We start from the raw sequence: 20,358 nt of genomic DNA, 5'->3' as shown, positions 1-20,358 counted from the left end.
TCAGTGGTGGCATATAGCCCCTCGACTTGAAACAACAGTAACGTTCTTTATCAGTATAAGAATCGACGTTGCACCTTATTACAACGCCCGAATAATACGAAACTTGCACATGATATATTTTCTCCACAACGATTTTGGGAACATCATATTTGACCTGTCACCATCGGAAAGTAAAATGCTTGACCCTACTGAAATGGAGATCTCTTTCGATATTACAACACCAAGAGTAGATGAGGTACCACATATCAATAATCATCATACTCAACAACATCATAATATTAAAAAAAAACAGTACTAATAATAATAATAATAATAATAATAATAATAATAATAATAATAATAAATTTAAAGGATTGACGACCAAAGAATTAAAAGTACGATATCACTACTAACTTCCCTATTAAACCGACGAAATTGTATTAGTTAGTAACAAGAGAGAGAGAGAGAGAGAGAGAGAGAGAGAGAGAGAGAGAGAGAGAGAGAGAGAGAGAGAGGAGTTAACCTGGTGTTCTGAAACTTCTTATCCAATAAGGAACATTACAGTCACTTGATGTCCCAACAACTTATCTACCATAAAACTAACTGTAAATAATAAAATAAAGAAAATTATAAACTAATAAATACTTTGTTAAAGGATATAGCATTTTGGTACTAGGTGACGTAATTAACTTGATACCTTCCATCAATATATGTGAAAACATCTGGTTCTCACATGACCTTAGAATGGACTAATTAGTACCTCATTAAATCGTTTACTATAAAAACACCAATAATAGATATTTCCTTCAGATAACACCAATTTTAACATTTATTTCGTTGTATTACAAAGTCTACCAAGAAGCTCATGAATGGAACTTTTTGAAGAAGTCACTGAGGCATCCTATAAAAGTCTTACGATGGTAGGAGCTTATTGCCACCCTTGAATGACCATGACCTAGTTTCCAAGGGCTCACCTGGCGGTATATAAAGCAGGTGAGACCAACACAATCCACTAGTCTCACTCAGTCCACCACAGATATGAAGCTGGTAAGAAACTAGATTACCGAAGCCCTTTCAAGAAAACTTAGCTTAAGATGAAACTTCTTTTTTTATATCAATCTTGGACCCCTTTCAGATTCAAATTCATTAAATCATATGGTTTTCAATGAAAAGTATTTGAGTATTTTATCTTCTAACTTCTCTTTTAACTATATTGCAAACTTGAACAATTATCATCTCTCTTCCAGATCATCTTCGCTTGCTTGGCCGTCGTGTCCTTGGCCGCTCCAAGGCCCGACAAACCCGCTCCTTCCTACGGCGCCCCCGCTCAGAGATCCTTCGTCAGCTCCGCCGAAGTGCCAGCTATCCTCCGCGATGACAGACAAATGTCTGACGATGCATCCAGCTACAACTTCGCCATTGAGACCGAAGACGGAATCCAACGCGAGGAATTCGGTTCTGCCATCGACAGCGGAAGCGCTGAAGGAGCCGTCGCTCAAAGCGGAAAGATCTCGTAAGTCTCTCTGTCTGTCTGTCTTCATTGCTCCATCCATTTCCTTCACTCAACTCAACTCAATAAGAGAAAACTACACAATGAGACACATTCTCTTGTCTACTTTTGGCCACTTTCTCATTTCTTTTTCCTTTTCCTCCTCCACAGCTTCACCCTCCCCGACGGCCAACAGTTCGAGATGACCTTCGTCGCTGACGAAAATGGCTTCCAGCCCCAGTCTTCCTTCCTGCCAGTGGCACCCGAATTCCCCCACCCCATTCCCCAGTTCGTCCTCGACCAGATCGAAAAGGCAAGACGCGAGGATGAGGAAGCTGCCCGCTCTGCCCCACGCAGTGCCCCATCCAACAGCTACCAAGCCCCTTGAACACCTTCATCACTCAGTGATAACCAACGATCGACTTAAACTCGAATTACCGAAACCTATTTAATCTTGATATTTATTCTAAACAACCAGCATCTGGTTTGCTCACTGTAAATTATGTAAATAAAAATGATGATTTATTTATTAGTTTGTGACCTTCAACATCTAGCATTTTATTTTTATCTAAGGCTATACAATCCAACAATAACAAGCTTTATTTTATAGTTTGATGAAAATAATTTTTGCATACATTATGTCTGAAATTATGTTTGACGAAACAAAAAGTGGGATTATCTGTGGAACAAAAACAAAATTTAAACAATCATTATCTTTAGGAGAAATAGTTTATAAAGAACTTTCTAGTCGGGTTCTCTATATTATTTTGCCAGATATTTGTGAAGAGTATTAAAATCATACATTTTTGGAAACTTTATAATTGTGACGGTGCCGAGAGAGAGGTTATGACTCAAAGGCAGGATGCAATCAACTGAGTTGTTTATTAAAGAACACACTCCCTTATATACAAAATCTCAAAGCAACAAGAATTTTCATGTTCAAATATTGACAATGTTACAGAGGAGAAAAGAAGACATGAATTTTCATGTTCGTTTTAGTGCGAGGGAAGAGCAAAGAATAAGCATAATATATACAAAAGGAATTATGTACAATTGTGTGACACACGGTTGGTACACGGCTCCCCCCCTAAAAATGACATACTGTACAAGTTAAATAGGGCGCCCTGATCTAGAGAGGCGAACTGTAGGCGGGTCATCTGGCAGGAGATAAGCAGGTTTTAGACGATCAATGGAGACCCAGTCTTCTTTGCCACGAATGTTTAGTAGGAATGCTTTCGGACTGCGTCGGATCACAAGGAAAGGGCCCGTGTAAGGGGGCGTTAGTGGTGGCTTGCTAGTGTCGTTGCATAGGAAGACGTGCGTTGCAGAGTGCAAGTCTGTTGGTATGTGATGCTTTGCTGGGGGCTTGTAAGTCTGGCGGCATGGAGTAAATTTTCCCACGACGTGACGTATGCGCTGGAGATCGTCGGAGGAAGTTGTAGAAGGAAAAAATTCGGCAGGGACGACCAACGGGTCGCCATACACCATTTCAGCTGCCGAGACGTCGAGGGCGTCTTTAGGCGTGGTCCTTAGTCCCAGGAGGACCCAGGGAAGCTGAGTAAACCAGTTGCAATCCTTGCAGCAGGACATCAAAGCTGCTCTGAGGGTGCGATGAAAACGTTCAACCATTCCATTGGCAGCGGGGTTGTAGGCCGTTGTCTGATGTAGGGTGATGCCCAGGAGATTCGCTAATGATGTCCACAATTGAGAGGTGAAAGTGGTTCCCCTGTCAGAAGTAATATGTTCAGGGATACCAAATCTTGCAATCCATCCTGAGAGTAAGGCAGATGTACACGAGGCGGACGTTGCAGTTTCCATGGGAATGGCTTCAGGCCAACGGGTGAAGCGGTCGATGATGGTAAACAGGTAACGATGTCCTTGTGATGTGGGTAGGGGGCCTACAACGTCGACGTGAATGTGTGCGAAACGACGCTGAGGTTGAGGAAAGGTGCCCACTCCTGAATCCGTGTGTCGATGTACTTTGGAAGTTTGGCAAGAAGTACAGGCGCGGACCCAATCCTTAGCATCCTTAGAAATGCCGTGCCAAATGAACTTTGCCTTCAGCAGCTGTGCAGTAGAACGGCAAGAGGGATGTGAAAGGCCGTGAATGAAATCAAACACCTGTCGGCGCATGGGAGCAGGAATCCAAGGTCGCGGTCTGCCAGTACTGACGTCACAGAGGAGGGTGGTGTTGGAGTCTTCGAGGGGAAAGTCTTCCCAACGGAGGGACGTGCAGGATGTCCTACATGCTTGATACTCTGGATCCTGTCGTTGGGCTTCAGCCAGGGCGTTGTAATCCAATCCCAGTTGAACGGCAGCCAACGTGTTTCTTGACAGGGCATCGGCAACGGGATTCATTTTCCCAGGGACGTATTGAAGGGTGCAATTGTATTCAGCCACGGCGGAGAGATGTCGGCGTTGCCGGGCGGACCAGGCATCAGACTGTCGAGTAAAGGCGTGCACCAGAGGCATGTGGTCTGTGCGAATGACGAAGGGCGTACCTTCTAAGAAATGGCGAAAGTGACGGACAGCCAAGTGCACCGCCAGCAATTCTCGATCGAAGGTAGAATAACCCGATTCTGCCTTGGACAGTTTTCTGCTGAAGAAGGCCAATGGGCGGGGCGAGCCATTGACCACCTGCTCGAGTACTGCACCAATAGCAACGTCGCTGGCATCGGTGGAGAGAAGGAGAGGGGCATGTGGGATAGGAAAAGTGAGAGCCGCAGCAGTTGATAGGGCCTTCTTTGCATTGCAGAAGGCTGCATCTTGAAGGGGACCCCACTTCAGGTCCTTTGGCTTGCCCTTGAGGGAGGCATAGAGGGGAGCAAGAGTGGCAGCAATGGCTGGAAGAAAACGGTGATAATAGTTATCATGCCCAAGAATTCCTGCAGAGCTTTGACGGTCGAGGGCATGGGGAAGTTCTGAACGGCTGCTACCTTCTCAGGGATGGGGTGGACACCTTCAGGAGTGATGCGGTGCCCTAAGAACGACACTTCGTTGGCGCCAAAGGTACACTTGTCGTACCGGACTACAAGGCCGTTTTGTTGCAGGCGGTCGAGCACGATGCGCAGGTGACGGAGGTGTTCCTCTTTTGAGGAGAACACTAGTATGTCGTCCACATAACATACACAGAAAGGGAGGTCTCCTAAGATGCCATCCATGAGACGTTGAAACGTGGCCCCAGCATTACGAAGGCCAAAACAGGAGTAATTGAAGGTATATGTACCAAACGGAGTGGTGATGGCAGTCTTGGGGATGTCTTCTGGGTTCATATGCACCTGATAATACCCCTTCAGGAGATCGAGCGTAGAGAAAACCTTTGCTTTGTGCAGGTAGGAGGTCACGTCAGCAATGTTTGGGAGGGGGTAGTGATCCGGTTCTGTTTGCATGTTCAGGCGCCTGTAATCCCCGCACGGACGGAGGGAGCCGTCTTTCTTCAGAACGATGTGTAAGGGTGACGACCATGGGCTGGAGGCCTTTTGGCAAAGGCCCATTTCCTCCATTTCGGCGAACGTCTGTTTGGCGGCTGCCAATCGTTCCGGTGCCAGACGTCTGAATTTTGCGAAGACTGGGGGTCCCGTCGTCTTGATATGGTGATAAATACCGTGCTTGGCAGGAACCGTTGGCGTTTGGTGAAGTTCTGGACGGAAAACTTCCGGGTACGACGTGAGGAGGTGGGCGTAGGCATCCGTGGGTGCGCTAATGTGGAGAGCGAGGTTAGAGGGGGCAGGTTGAAGAGGTGTCGACAAGTACGAGTCTGCGTTGACCAATCGTCGGTGGGCGACATCTACCAGAAGGTGGAAATGAGAGAGGAAATCCGCACCGAGGATTGGCATGGTGACGTCAGCAACGAGAAACTTCTAATTGAATTTACCGTTTCCGAACGATAATGTGAGGTTCTCGTAACCGTAGGTGGGTATCACAGATCCGTTGGCAGCTACCAAGCGGGCGTCGGCAGATGTAGACAGACTACGTCGTGTCTTGAAGAGTTTCCTTGGCAAAAGAGAACGACAAGCACCCGTGTCTACCAAAAATTGCACGCCCGTTCCTGCATCCTGTAAAAAGAAAAGATTAGAAACACGGGAGGCCACCGCCACGAGCGATGGCCTACTTACACGTTTTTTGGCCACTGACAATCCTTGGCACATTTCTTCGCAGTTGCCCCGAATCTGAAGTGGTAGTAGCAAAACTGCGGCGGATGGGAGGTAGTAAGTGGCTGTAGAAGTCGTTTGTTGGGGCGCGAGCGATTGGTGGGTGGTGGGCGGCTTTGTCTCTGCTTAGGCACGTCACGGTGTGGGCGTGTATGTCCTACGGCATTCATGTCAGCTTCAGTTGACGTTGAATAGGCGTCCTCTTTGTCAGGGGTGGAGGCGTTGATGGAGGTCTTGAAGTGGCTGTCCATAAGGGTGTCGGCTTTGGTCATCAAGTCCTTTATGGGTAAACTATCGACATTGGGTATGGCAGCGCGTATAGGTCCGGGTAAACAACGTATCCAAAGGGCACAAAGTAGGTTCACCTCACGAGGAGAGCCGTCTGCGGCAGGTTGAAGGCGAGCGATACTGGTCATTTCCCTGAGGGCAAGCGAAGCCCTTTGGTCCCCCAACGGTTGTTGCGAGAGCTGAAAAAGCTTTGCTACACGGGCGGCTGGCGACGGCGAGTACTGCTGCAGAAGGTATGTTTTGAGGGCGTCATACGCTATTGGCGTGTCTCCTTGTTCACAAAGCCAGTCGGATATTTCCGGGAAGGTGTCCTCGGGTATCGCCGCGAGAACATAATCTGCTTTGGTGGTTGAGCGAGTCATGCCGTTGATGCGAAACTGGACTTCTGCGCGCTGAAACCAAGCAAACGCCTCTCCGCTGGCGAACTGTGAAAGTTTCAATGGGGCGGCCGCAGCGCCAACTGCTGTAGTAGAGTCCGTCATAGTACCAACGATGGAGGGGCGAGGAAGGTTGGGGTGGAAGGCAGTGGGAGCGAGTCGACTTCCGGGGTCACCAATGTGACGGTGCCGAGAGAGAGGTTATGACTCAAAGGCAGGATGCAATCAACTGAGTTGTTTATTAAAGAACACACTCCCTTATATGAAAAATCTCAAAGCAACAAGAATTTTCATGTTCAAATATTGACAATGTTACAGAGGAGAAAAGAAGACATGAATTTTCATGTTTGTTTTAGTGCGAGGGAAGAGCGAAGAATAAGCATAATATATACAAAAGGAATTATGTACAATTGTGTGACACACGGTTGGTACATAATATAAAAAATCAGAAAAATAATGCTTCTATTTGCTCTGATACTTATATAGCCGCCATCCTCGATTTGGCAAAATGACTGCCTTAAAAAAAGGTTCTTATCAATATTTCACCTAAAGAACCTAGAAATATTACTTTGGCATCTAAGCCACCATAATCAGCAACAAAGAATACAATGGTATTAACATAAGCTAAATTCAACAACAAACTTAGCTCGTCCATCAACCTTGGGGCAGAAGGGTGCAGGGCCATATACCTCTCTCACGGCTGGCTACTGCAGTAACCAGGGCAGCTGGGACCCTGTCAGGCTGTGGTGTAGCATGTTATCCTGGTTTAGACACACTGATGTGCAATTCACATCCCCTTTTCTATCGAATGTTTTACAAGTGATCAGACATAAACGTTTCATAAAGTTAGTATTCATTAAGACCCAAAATCCTCCACATGACAAAAATGAGTTTAATCTTTTTGGAAACCAAGGAGTCTTCACATATCAGTTTCATACTTCTGTAGGCTTTCATCTTTTTCACATACTCTGTCGTATTGGAAAAAGTTTGTGCAGGGTGTTTTTTGCCAAAACATCTTGGAAAAGAACAGTCGGTTTTGCATTGGCAGTTAACAATCGCAATGATGGTTTTTGGAGCTGGAAGGGCATCTGCCATGGCTGGGTTTTCAGCTGGCCATTTTACTCCTTGTGGGAGCCATATTCTGCAGGGGATCCAACTGAGGATTCTGCAGAGCAATCATGGTCTGTCCGCACACTTATGCTTGGATATGGATTTTTAGGAAATGTTGTGTCAGAGCTCCATGGGTAGCTAATCACTTTCTGCTTGCAGAACATATGCCATCGCAGTTCAGAGACAGTCCTAATATAGTAGTCTGTGGGGAAGTAGCCTAGGCTGCAGAGATAAAGCTTGCCAGAGTGGCCATCATAGCTTCAGTCACCTCTGCCTCTGTAGGTAGCATCTACAGAGAACGAATTACATCTCTTATCTATCTTATTGTAGACTTGCAGCCATGTTGCTTTACCTATTCAAGAGAATTGTTCAGTGTTATTACCGTCACATAACTCATAAAACGCTGACAAACTCTTTGGTCTTTCTGTCCCTATGGCTCTCCATATTGACTCTATCTCAAAAACAACTGAGGCCATGGAAATGGATGTGTTCTTCGGCATGAGATCATAATTTGCTTTGACTAACAATAGGACATCTGTATCTAGGGAGAGAAAAATGTTATTTTTATTAATAAAATAAATTTTTGAATATACTTACCCAGTGATCATATAAGCTGTCAGCTCTGCTGCCCGACAGAAAAACCTAAGGACAAAATACGCCAGCGATCGCTATACAGGTGGGGGTGTACATCAACAGCGCCATCTGTCGAGCAGGTACTCAAGTACTCCATGTAAACACAGAACCAATTTTCTCCTCGGTCCACTGGTTCTCTATTGGGGAGGAAGGGAGGGTCCTTTAATATATGATCACCGGGTAAGTATATTCAAAAATTTATTTTATTAATAAAAATAACATTTTTCAATATTAAACTTAGTCGGTGATCATATAAGCTGATTCACACCCAGGGGGGTGGGTAGAGACCAGCATTACATGTTTACATTATTAAGAGCTAAGTATTTTGTATTTCATTTTAGCAGTTATTCAAAATAACAAACATAAAATAAATAAGTACCTGGTAAGGAAGTCGACTTGAACAATTACTCTGCCTTTTTAAGTACGTCTTCCTTACTGAGCCTCGCGATCCTCATAGGATGCTGTGCGACTCCTAGGAGCTGAAGTATCAAGGGTTGCAACCCATACTAAAGGACCTCATCAAAACCTCTAATCTAGGCGCTTCTCAAGAAAAGAATTTGACCACCCGCCAAATCAACCAGGATGCGAAAGGCTTCTTAGCCTTCCGGACAACCCAAAAACAACAATAAAAAACATTTCAAGAGAAAGATTAAAAAGGTTATGGAATTAGGGGAATGTAGTGGTTGAGCCCTCACCCACTACTGCACTCGCTGCTACGAATGGTCCCAGGGTGTAGCAGTTCTCGTAAAGAGACTGGACATCTTTAAGATAAAAAGACGCGAACACTGACTTGCTTCTCCAATAGGTTGCGTCCATTATACTCTGCAGAGATCTGTTTTGTTTGAAGGCCACTGAAGTTGCGACAGCTCTAACTTCATGTGTCCTTACCTTCAGCAAAGCATGGTCTTCCTCATTCAGATGGGAATGAGCTTCTCGTATCAACAGTCTAATATAATAGGAAACTGCATTCTTCGACATAGGTAAAGAAGGTTTCTTAATAGCACACCATAAAGCTTCTGACTGTCCTCGTAAAGGTTTAGTTCGTTTTAAATAGAACTTAAGAGCTCTAACAGGGCACAAGACTCTTTCTAGTTCATTTCCAACCAAATTAGAAAGGCTTGGAATATCGAACGATTTCGGCCAAGGACGAGAGGGTAGTTCGTTTTTGGCTAGAAAACCAAGCTGCAAAGAACATGTAGCCGTTTCAGATGAAAATCCGATGTTCCTGCTGAAGGCGTGTATCTCACTGACTCTTTTAGCTGTAGCTAAGCAGACGAGGAAAAGAGTCTTTAAAGTGAGATCTTAGTACCACGTCTAAATTCCAACCTGGTGTGGCCAAACGACGCTCCTTCGAGGTCTCAAAAGACTTAAGGAGGTCCTGTAGATCTTTGTTGTTGGAAAGATCTAAGCCTCTGTGACGGAAGACTGCTGCCAACATGCTTCTGTAACCCTTGATCGTAGGAGCTGAAAGAGATCTTTCCTTCCTCAGATATAAAAGGAAGTCAGCTATTTGAGTTACAGAGGTACTGGTTGAGGATACTGATACCGACTTGCACCAGCTTCGGAAGACTTCCCACTTCGACTGGTAGACTCTAAGAGTGGATGTCCTCCTTGCTCTAGCAATCGCCCTGGCTGCCTCCTTCGAAAAGCCTCTAGCTCTTGAGAGTCTTTCGATAGTCTGAAGGCAGTCAGACGAAGAGCGTGGAGGCTTGGGTGTACCTTCTTTACGTGTGGCTGACGTAGAAGGTCCACTCTTAGCGGAAGTGTTCTGGGAACGTCCACTAGCCATTGCAGTACCTCGGTGAACCATTCTCTCGCGGGCCAGAGGGGAGCAACCAACGTCAACCTTGTCCCCTCGTGAGAGGCGAACTTCTGCAGTACCTTGTCGACAATCTTGAACGGGGGGAATGCATAAAGGTCTAGATGGGACCAATCCAGTAGAAAGGCATCTATATGAACTGCTGCTGGGTCCGGGATTGGCGAGCAATAATTTGGGAGCCTCTTGGTCATTGAGGTTGCAAAGAGATCTATGGTAGGTTGGCCCCATGTGGCCCAAAGTCTCTTGCATACATTCTTGTGAAGGGTCCATTCTGTTGGGATGATTTGACCCTTCCGACTGAGGCGGTCCGCCATGACATTCATGTTGCCCTGAATGAACCTCGTTACTAGAGACAGGTTTAGATCTCTTGACCAGGTGAGGAGGTCCCTTGCGATCTCGTACAACTTCAGAGAATCCCTCCTTGCTTGGAGATGTACGCCAAGGCCGTGGTGTTGTCGGAGTTCACCTCCACCACCTTGCCTAGAAGGAGGGACTTGAAGCTTTTCAAGGCCAGATGAACTGCCAGTAGCTCCTTGCAGTTGATATGTAACGCTCTTTGCTCCGCGTTCCAGGTGCCCGAGCATTCCCGACCGTCTAATGTCGCACCCCAGCCCGTGTCCGATGCGTCCGAGAAGAGAACGTGGTTGGGGGTCTGAACAGTCAGTGGCAGACCCTCTCTGAGGTTGATGTTGTCCTTCCACCAGGTCAGTGATGACTTCATCTTCTCGGAAATAGGGATCGAGACCGCTTCTAGCGTCTTGTCCTTTCTCCAGTGAACAGCCAGGTGAAATTGAAGGGGACGGAGGTGCAGTCTCCCTAACGCAATGAACTGGTCCAGTGATGAAAGCGTCCCTATCAGACTCATCCACTGTCTGACTGAACATCGGTCCTTCATTAGCATGTTCTGGATGCATCCTTGGGCTTGACTTATTCTGGGGGCCGACGGAAAAGCCCGAAAAGCTTGACTGTGAATCTCCATCCCTAGGTACACTATAGTTTGGGATGGGACCAGTTGGGACTTTTCCATATTGACCAGGAGACCCAATTCCTTGGTCAGATCTAGAGTCCACTTTAGATTCTCCAGACAGCGACGACTGGACGAAGCTCTTAAAAGCCAGTCGTCCAAATAGAGGGAGGCTCTGATGTCTGCTAAATGCAGGAATTTGGCAATATTCCTCATCAGTTTCGTAAAGACAAGAGGCGCCGTGCTTAGGCCAAAGCACAGGGCTTGAAATTGGTAGACAACCTTCCCGTAAACGAACCTTAGAAAAGGTTGGGAATCTGGGTGGATGGGCACGTGAAAGTAGGCGTCCTTGAGGTCTAAAGAGACCATCCAGTCTTCCTTCCTGACCGCTGCTAGAACAGACTTTGCCGTCTCCATGGCGAACGTCTGCTTGGTGACAAAGACATTCAGAGCACTGACGTCTAGCACCGGTCTCCACCCTCCTGTCTTCTTTACCACTAAGAAGAGACGGTTGTAGAAGCCCGGGGATTGATGGTCCCGGACTTTGACTACCGCTCCCTTTTCTAGTAAAAGAGACACCTCTTGCTTCAAAGCTAGTCGCTTGTCCTCCTCTCTGTACCTGGGAGAGAGGTCGATGGGAGTCGTTGCTAGAGGGGGCTTGCGCAAGAATGGGATCTTGTACCCCTCTCTGAGCAACTTCACAGATTGTGCATCTGCGCCCCTGTTCTCCCAGGACTGCCAGTAGTTCTTGAGTCTGGCTCCCACTGCTGTCTGAAGAATGTGGCAGTCAGACTCTGCCTCTAAAGGCCTTGGTACCTTTCTTCTTGCTCCCACGTTTCCTTTCGGCACGAGCACCTCCTCTGCTGGAGGCTCTGCCACGAAAGGGCGGAATGAATCTTGACGCTGGAGTATCCATCCTGGGTCTAGACACGGAGGGCAAAGGGGTGGCTTTGCGTGCAGATGACGCAACCAGGTCATGCGTGTCTTTTTGAATCAAGAAGGCAGCAATCTCCTTGATCAACTCCTCTGGGAAAAGGCACTTCGAGAGAGGGGCAAACATAAGCTCCGACCTCTGACATTGAGTTACTCCAGCTGACAAGAAGGAGCAAAGGTTTTCTCGTTTCTTGAGGACCCCGGAAACGAACGAAGCCGCAAGCTCACTGGAACCGTCCCGTATGGCCTTGTCCATGCAGGACATAATGAGCGTGGAAGTTTCCTTGTCAGAAGGGGAGGTCTTCCTGCTCAACGCTACCAAACACCAGTCCAAAAAGTTAAACACTTCGAACGCTCTGAACACTCCTTTCATCAGATGATCTAAATCTGAAGGAGTCCAACAAATCTTGGAGCGTCTCATGGCCAGCCTGCGGGGAGAGTCTACTAGACTTGAGAAGTCGCCCTGGGCAGAGGCAGGAACTCCCAAGCCGAGAACTTCTCCCGTGGCATACCAGACGCTCGATCTGGAAGCGAGTTTCGCAGGGGGAAACTAGAAGGTGTCTTCCCCAGGTGCTTTTTGGACTGCATCCAATCTCCCAACACCCTTAAAGCTCTCTTGGACGAGCGGGCGAGGACGAGCTTCGTAAAGGCAGGCGTGGATGACTGCGTGCCTAAAGCGAACTCAGATGGAGGTGAGCGTGGGGCCGCAGAAACAAACTGATCTGGATACAAGTCCTTGAACAGTGCAAGTACTTTCCTAAAGTCCAGGGAGGGAGGCGTGGTCTTGGGTTCGTCGATGTCCGTGTGCGGGTCGTCAAGGTGTGCAGCGTCGTCATCATCAGAGAGTCCATCGTCTGAATGCTGAAGAGGAAGCGGCAAAGGAGTAGGCATTGGCTGGTCAGCTGAGTCCGGCAGCACGGGTGCATGCGTGACTGCACTGGACACAACGTCATGGAACTGTTGGTCAGTCTGAGAGCAGGCAACAACCATAGCTGCGCGGTGGCGCAAAGCGTCTACTCCCGACTGTATAGTCTGCTGTGGGCGAGTAGGGGTAACCACAGTGGGTTGCGGAGGTTGACGCACCGCGTCAAAACAAAACAACTTAGGTGGTTGTTGTTGTAACTCGCGAACGTCAACGGAGGGTTCCGTGCGTCGGCGAACGTCAACATGCGGCTGGCAGGGTACAGTGCGCAAGGGTGGCGGGACTCTCACAGCTGGAGTGCGGGAGAAGGTAGCCTCAGCGTCAACTTGACGCACAACCGTGGTTGGTTGTAGGCTAACGGGTGCAGCGTCAACCTTCTCCGCACGAAAGTCCTGCATTAACAATGACAACTGTGTCTGCATGGTCTGCAGCAAAGCCCACTTAGGGTCTACAGTAGCAGGTGCGGCAACAGACGGTGTTACTGCCTGTTGCGGTACCGCTTTGCCTCTCTTAGGAGGTGTGCAGTCATCTGAAGACTGCAGCGAGTCCGAACTGACCCAGTGGCTACAACTGGGCCGTTGGACTTGCGCGGAAGGGACCTTGCGTTTGAGAGGTCGTGAGACCTTGGTCCATTGTTTCTTCCGAGAAACATCTTCCGCAGACGAGGAATAAATGGGCTCTCTCGTCTTCTTGTGGGTGGGGCGATCTTGGCAAGATACGTCCGAAACCACGGAGGGAACGTCTGTCCGCTGATTAAAGCCTGTCGAACCCTTTGGTCGTACGACATTGCTTCTCCCCTGGGCTTGGGAGCTTGCAAGAGGTCCCGGACTGGGAGGACGACAGGCACGAACAGACGCACCCTCAAGCGCAACACTAACACTTTTCACAACACTTCCACTCACTAGGTCACTACCCACTGCACTCTTACCCTTCAACTCCCTGACGTCTGCCATGAGTTGGTTACGGTCACTCGCCAATGACTCGACTCTCTCACCCAGAGCCTGGATGGCACGCATCATATCTGCCATCGAAGGTTGTTGAGTGCTAGAAGGGGGATCAGGAGCAACCACTACAGGGGAAGGAATAGGTTGTGGGGCATGGGGAGAGGAAAAATCAACTGAGCGAGATGAACTCCTCCTGACTCAATCTCTCTCTAGCCTACGTGAATATTTAAGGAATTCGAGAAAATCGAATTCCGAAAGCCCAACGCATTCCTCACACCGATCTTCCCATTGACAGGATTTACCCCGACAATTGGAACAAATGGTGTGCGGATCGATAGAGGCCTTCGGAAGACGCCTTGAACAGTCCTTGAACACTTCCTGTATTTAGGGACTTGAGAAGGGTCAGCCATCTTGAATTAGTCAAAGGGGAAATTCAAAATCTATCCAAGTCGTCAACAAATAATCCAAAATTCAATCAAAGAATGCAAGGAAGTATTGAAGATAACCTCTGCAAAGCGAAAGCTAATAACTAGAAATGAGTACTTCACCAAAATCTGTGAAAATCAATCCAGTAAGCAACAGCGTATTTAGTAGGTCTTGCCAGTGGCACGACAGAGAGAAAATTGGTTCTGTGTTTACATGGAGTACTTGAGTACCTGCTCGACAGATGGCGCTGTTGATGTACACCCCCACCTGTATAGCGATCGCTGGCGTATTTTGTCCTTAGGTTTTTCTGTCGGGCAGCAGAGCTGACAGCTTATATGATCACCGGCTAAGTTTAATATTGAAAAACTATCTATGAATCCAATGGGTTTCCCTGTGATGCCGAGAGAGCCTGGTAGATAAACAGCGTCTTTGCTTCTTCATGATTATTGTCCCGGTAAAGTAAATCTTCATTGCTCAGGAGACATGATGATCAGTTTGTGTAATGTACTGTTCTACTCTTAGCGGCTTTACACCAAGATAGTTAGTCAGGTTAGCCTTTGTCTCGTTAAATGAAAGGAACAAGCTTATTGCGATATGCTTTATGATCGATTAATTTCTGAACCAATACTGGATTGTTGCTCTTTCTTGTTTTCTGCTATCCCCAGTAGCACTCTTCAGAGGATCATCCTTGTATGTGTCAAATACCAGGATGATTTCATCATATCATGCAAAATGCTTTCATTTAATGCCTACAGGGCACCATTTGAGGTGCACTGATGACATGACCACTTACGGGGTAACTTTATCATGGAGGTGAATTGAGAATATCATGTAAAAAATTAAAAGAAATTCGCTCATGAGATGAACTGTCCGTCAGATGAAAAGTAGTAAAAGTGTTAGCAAAGTTGGACAATAGAACCAGTAGGATTTGATATGGCTTGATCATGTGGAAAGAAAGGGGGACGATTTATAATTCAAAATTGTTGGGAAGAAGTGGCAAAAACAAATCTCAGGAGTGCCAAATAACTGCGGGAAAGTATACCTAATGGAAAAGTAGTCTCTATTTTAAGAAAATGAAGGAGCGTAGCAAAGATACAAGGAGAATAGTGAACAATATGAATACTTTCGATACACCGATGATGACAAAACCAAGTAAATGCATGAAGCAGCAAGTGGCGTGTAGGTTTCATGCACAACAGTTTCATCCACTATTGAGTGGAAAGAGTATAAACTCAATTAGAATTACAAGGAAAAATTGAACCCTATTGCTAAATATAGGCAGAGTACTAGAAGGCGAGATGACGCAGAGGATGATATGGAAGGAAGAGGTTTGGTGAAAGAGGATGCCTTTGAAAGATGGCACTGGAGAGGCCATATCAGGCAAATGACCCTTTATTGTAGAAATAACGGTAGGAAAGAAGAGGCTAAATACAGGTATGAGAGAGAGAGGGGGGGGGGGAGTGTGTGTGCACAAGTAATTGTACAAAAGTAAGATGACAGAATCCAGTTTCATTAAAGTATCAAAGGAGAAAATTATTCTCTTGGAGTACACTTCAGTTTCAAGTTGCTAATTAAGATTCTGTTGGCAAAACTTCTCTGAAACAACTTTAGCCCTTTGCTGCTTTACGTGATACGCTCTAAATATGCCAGTCAGTGGTGGCATATAGCCCACTCGACTTGAAACAACAGTAATGTTCTCTTTCAGTATAAGAATCGACGTTGCACCTTATTACAACGCCCGAATAACACAAAACTTTCACATAATACATTTTCTCCGTTAAGAATTTGACATCATATTTGACGTGTCGGGAACGGAGAAAAAATTATGGAAATATAATATGGAAAGTAAAAGGCTTGACCCTACTGAAATGGAGATCTCTTTTGATATTACAACACCAAGAGTAGATGATTCACTAAATAATAATAATCATCATCCTGAACATCATCATAATATCAAAAAGAATAATAATAATAATAATAATTATGATAATAATAATAATAATAATAATAATAATAATAACAATAATAATAGACAACCTAAGATTTAAAAGTTTAATATCGATAGCCTACTAACTGTCCTATTAAATCGAAGAAATTGCAATAGTTACTAGAGAGAGAGAGAGAGAGAGAGAGAGAGAGAGAGAGAGAGAGAGAGAGAGAGAGAGAGAGAGAGAGAGAGAGAGAGAGAGTCGTCTGAAACTTCTTATTCAAAAAGAAACATTGAATTTGCTCGTTGTCCCAACAACTTATTCACTATAAAGATAAATAGAAAACAATCAAATAAAGAAAATTATAAGCTAATAAATATGTTGTTAAAGGATACAGCACTTTGGCACTAGGTGACATAATTAACTTGATACCTTCCATCTATGTATTATGTGATAATATTGGGTCCTCACATGACCTTAGAATGGATTAATTAGTGTCTCATAAAACCATTTAATATAAAAACACTTACAAAAATTTCCTTCAGATATCACCAATTTCAAACATATTCCCATATGTAAAGCCTACCAAGAAGCTCATGGATGAAACTTTTTAAAGAAGTCACCGAGGCATCCTAAAAACCAAAAACAGACACGATGGGAGGAGCTTAGTGCCAACCTTGAATGACCATGACCTAGTTTCCAAGGGCTCACCTGGCGGTATATAAAGCAGGTGAGACCAACGCAAACCACTAGTCTCACTCAGTCCACCACAGATATGAAGCTGGTAAGAAACTACACCACATATGTCCCTTCAAAAAAGGCACATCTTCAAGATGAAACATATTTTTTCATATCAATTTTGGACCCATTTCAGAATTAACTTCATATATCATTAGAATTTCATTGAAAAATATTCGAGTATATTAACGTCAACATTCTCCTTTAACTAGATTCCAAACTTGAACAATTACCATCTCTCTTCCAGATCATCTTCGCTTGCTTGGCCGTCGTGTCCTTGGCCGCCCCAAGGCCCGACAAACCCGCTCCTTCCTACGGCGCCCCCGCTCAGAGATCCTTCGTCAGCTCCGCCGAAGTGCCAGCTATCCTCCGCGATGACAGACAAATGTCTGACGATGCATCCAGCTACAACTTCGCCATTGAGACCGAAGACGGAATCCAACGCGAGGAATTCGGTTCTGCCATCGACAGCGGAAGCGCTGAAGGAGCCGTCGCTCAAAGCGGAAAGATCTCGTAAGTCTCTCCGTCTGTCTGTCTGTCTTCATCGCTCCATCCATTTCCTTCACTCAACTCAATAAGAAAAAACTACACAATGAGACACATTCTCTTGTCTCCTTTTGGCCACTTTCTCATTTCTTTTTCCTTTTCCTCCTCCACAGCTTCACCCTCCCCGACGGCCAACAGTTCGAGATGACCTTCGTCGCTGACGAAAATGGCTTCCAGCCCCAGTCTTCCTTCCTGCCAGTCGCACCCGAATTCCCCCACCCCATTCCCCAGTTCGTCCTCGACCAGATCGAAAAGGCAAGACGCGAGGATGAGGAAGCTGCCCGCTCTGCCCCACGCAGTGCCCCATCCAACAGCTACCAAGCCCCTTGAACAGCTTCATCACTCAGTGATTACCAACGATCGACTTAAACTCAAATTAACGAAACCTATTTAATCTTGATATTTATTCTGGTCAACCAGCATCTGGTTTGCTCTTTGTAAATAATGCAAATAAAATAATTTCATGTAAACTATCTCTTAGATATTCACTCCTATTTAGTAACGAATCAACATTTACCTACCTTACATAGGCGTACACATTATCTGGAACACAATCAAGGCCAAAGAATGATTTAAAATAGAATTATCCTTTTAATTGATACTTCCTAAATGGATCAAGGTCCTTTACCAAATGCATACATTCCAATTAGAAAGATAATCTACACGGAATGTTGCTTGTACCTTAAAAACTAAACCAAGTTCAAGGAATAAACCTTGATTAAACAAAAGGATCTAATATTGATATAAAATCTGGCTCCCACAAACGAAGTTCATGAATAAACCATTCCCTTAAAACAAGTTTCGAGAAAAATCTTATACAGGGACTGCCTAAGTCAAGTTCTATCTGTAGCAGCCAGCACAAGATTCCCTTGGATATAACAGAGTTTCTTTATTGAATAAAATTCAAGAGGTTTTCCTGAAAGATGGAAATAGCGAAGAACATAAGGAAACTCTAATGCTAAAGAGGTACAGTTGGACACAGGAGTCCCTGGCACATCTCGGTCCGAAGAAGTACACCTTGTCACGCCCTTACTTTGCGGCAAGTAAGCAAACATATAGCATAGAGGAATGGCGGATGTGATGGGCGGGGCTAAACACTGGAACTCTCCATGCAATACGGGTGTGACAGTGTGCACTTCCTCAGAGTGGGGTGTTCCAGGAATTCGTGTGTCCAACTGTACATCTAGGTGCCTAAGGGACGTTGCAATGACGCTTTACTACTGCCAACAGTGTACCACGTGATATGCGCTGACGGTACTAGCCCCTCCTGAGGGTATCCCAGAGTGGAACTCTTTAAAGAATCTATGGCTCCAAATACCTATTGAAATCTATGATGGAAAGCATATTAGACAAAGTTGCATATATTGTGTTATTTCCTCCGCCTTTTTAAAGGCTGCCAACGCAAGAGCTCGTGTCTTACATAAAGCAAGACAATCTAAAACGAACGAATGAACCCTCCACCAAGGAGGTTATAAAATCAAGTCAGTTTATTTATCTATTTATATGTGTGTGTCTGTCTGTGGACAGCATTACCTCAAAACTATTTGATGGATTTTGAGGAAATTTTCACCACAGATAGATCATAGGTCATGGGCGACCCCATTAAATTTTGGAGATGATCCGGTTCCGGATCCGGATTTGCATATTTTTGTCTGTCTGTCTGTCTCTGGACAGAAATAAGTCAAAGTTACTCGACAGATTTTGACGAAATTTTCACCACAGAAAGATCATGGACGACACCATGGAATTTTGGAGATAATCAGATTCTGGATTTGTATTTTACGCCAATCTAAAGATAATGTCTAAACAAATTGATGGATTTTGACGAAATTTCCACCACAGATAGATCCTAGGCCATAGATGACTCCATTAACTTTTGGAGATGATCCGGTTCCGGATCCGGATTTGCATATTTTTGTCTGTTTTGCTGTCTCTGAACAGGAATAAGTTAAAATTACTCGACAGACTTTGACGAAATTTTCACCACAGAAAGATCTTGGGTCATGGACGACACCATTGAATCTTGGAGATGATCCGAATCCGGATTTGCATTTTATGCCAATTTAAAGATAATGCCAATACAAATTGATGGATTTTGACGAAATTTCCACCACAGATAGATCCTAGGCCATAGATGACTCCATTAACTTTTGGAGATGATCCGGTTCCGGATCCGGATTTGCATATTTTAGCCTATTTGGCTGTATCTGGACAAAAATAAGTCAAAATTACTCGGCAGATTTTCACGAAATTTTCAACACAGAAAGATCTTAGGTCATGGACGAACCATTAAATTTCGAAGTTGATCCGGATCCTAATTTGCATTTTACGCCAATTTAAAAATGTTAAAACAAATTGACGGATGTTAACGAAACTTCCACCACAGGTAGATCCTGAGACGTGGACGACTCCATTGAATTTTGGAGATGATACGGTTCCGGATCCGGATTTGCATATTTTTATCTGGCTGTCTCTGGACAGAAATAAGTCAAATTTACTAAACAGATTTTGACGAAATTTTCACCACAGAAAGATCTTAGGTCATGGACGACACCATTAAATTTTGGAGATGATCCGGATCCGGATTTGCATTTAACGCCAATTTAAAGATGTCAAAAGAAATAGACAGATTTTGACGAAATTTTCACCACAGATAAATCTTAGGTCATGGACGAATACAATAACTTTTGGAGATGATCCGGTTACGGAGCCGGATTCTAGATCAGGATTTGAATTTTTTAGAATTCTAAAGATTACATCAATAGTGAACGACGGTTGTTTATAAATATGACAATTTCTGTGTCATAGATGATTTCGCTTAGTAATTCTCTTTTAGTTTGGTCATTTCCTAGTTTCCTGTCCTCACTGGGCTATTTTTCCATGTTGGAGTCTTTGGGCTTATAGCATCTCGCTTTTCCAACTCGGCTTATAGCTTAGCTTGCAATAATAATAATAATAATAATAATAATAATAATAATAATAATAACAATTACATAATGGTATTAATGTTTTAAATGTTTTACAGCAATTAACACGAAAATCCATTCAATTCGGCAAGAATATAATAGTTTTGGGAGAATAGATAGTGAACTGGAGGAACTAAATACAGAG

The 20,358-nt window shown here is 44.9% G+C and overlaps 2 protein-coding genes across 2 annotated transcripts; both read left to right on the top strand.

The window, feature by feature from the left end:
• Positions 1 to 1,017: 1,017 nt before the first annotated feature.
• On the top strand, positions 1,018 to 1,866 carry LOC137639605 (larval cuticle protein 65Ag1-like). Its single transcript, XM_068371868.1, has 3 exons — positions 1,018 to 1,026; positions 1,227 to 1,492; positions 1,640 to 1,866. The coding sequence occupies exons 1-3, from the start codon at positions 1,018 to 1,020 to the stop codon at positions 1,854 to 1,856; spliced, it is 492 nt and encodes a 163-aa protein (XP_068227969.1). The 3' UTR covers positions 1,857 to 1,866.
• Positions 1,867 to 16,738: 14,872 nt separating this feature from the next.
• On the top strand, positions 16,739 to 17,612 carry LOC137639596 (larval cuticle protein 65Ag1-like). The gene is made up of 3 exons (XM_068371860.1): positions 16,739 to 16,747; positions 16,949 to 17,214; positions 17,361 to 17,612. The coding sequence occupies exons 1-3, from the start codon at positions 16,739 to 16,741 to the stop codon at positions 17,575 to 17,577; spliced, it is 492 nt and encodes a 163-aa protein (XP_068227961.1). The 3' UTR covers positions 17,578 to 17,612.
• Positions 17,613 to 20,358: the final 2,746 nt, after the last annotated feature.

Source organism: Palaemon carinicauda, chromosome 1 (genome assembly GCF_036898095.1).
Source record: "Palaemon carinicauda isolate YSFRI2023 chromosome 1, ASM3689809v2, whole genome shotgun sequence".
Taxonomy (NCBI): domain Eukaryota; kingdom Metazoa; phylum Arthropoda; class Malacostraca; order Decapoda; family Palaemonidae; genus Palaemon; species Palaemon carinicauda.
Note: the sequence above shows the minus strand (reverse complement) of the source record. Positions and strands in the feature narration are given on the sequence as shown.

What these genes read in the sequence shown, in the direction of transcription:
- LOC137639596 (XM_068371860.1), top strand. An exon ending in GCTCAAAGCGGAAAGATCTC is followed by an intron (nt 17,215 to 17,360) that starts GTAAGTCTCTCC and finishes CCTCCTCCACAG; the next exon opens with CTTCACCCTCCCCGACGGCC.
- LOC137639605 (XM_068371868.1), top strand. An exon ending in GCTCAAAGCGGAAAGATCTC is followed by an intron (nt 1,493 to 1,639) that starts GTAAGTCTCTCT and finishes CCTCCTCCACAG; the next exon opens with CTTCACCCTCCCCGACGGCC.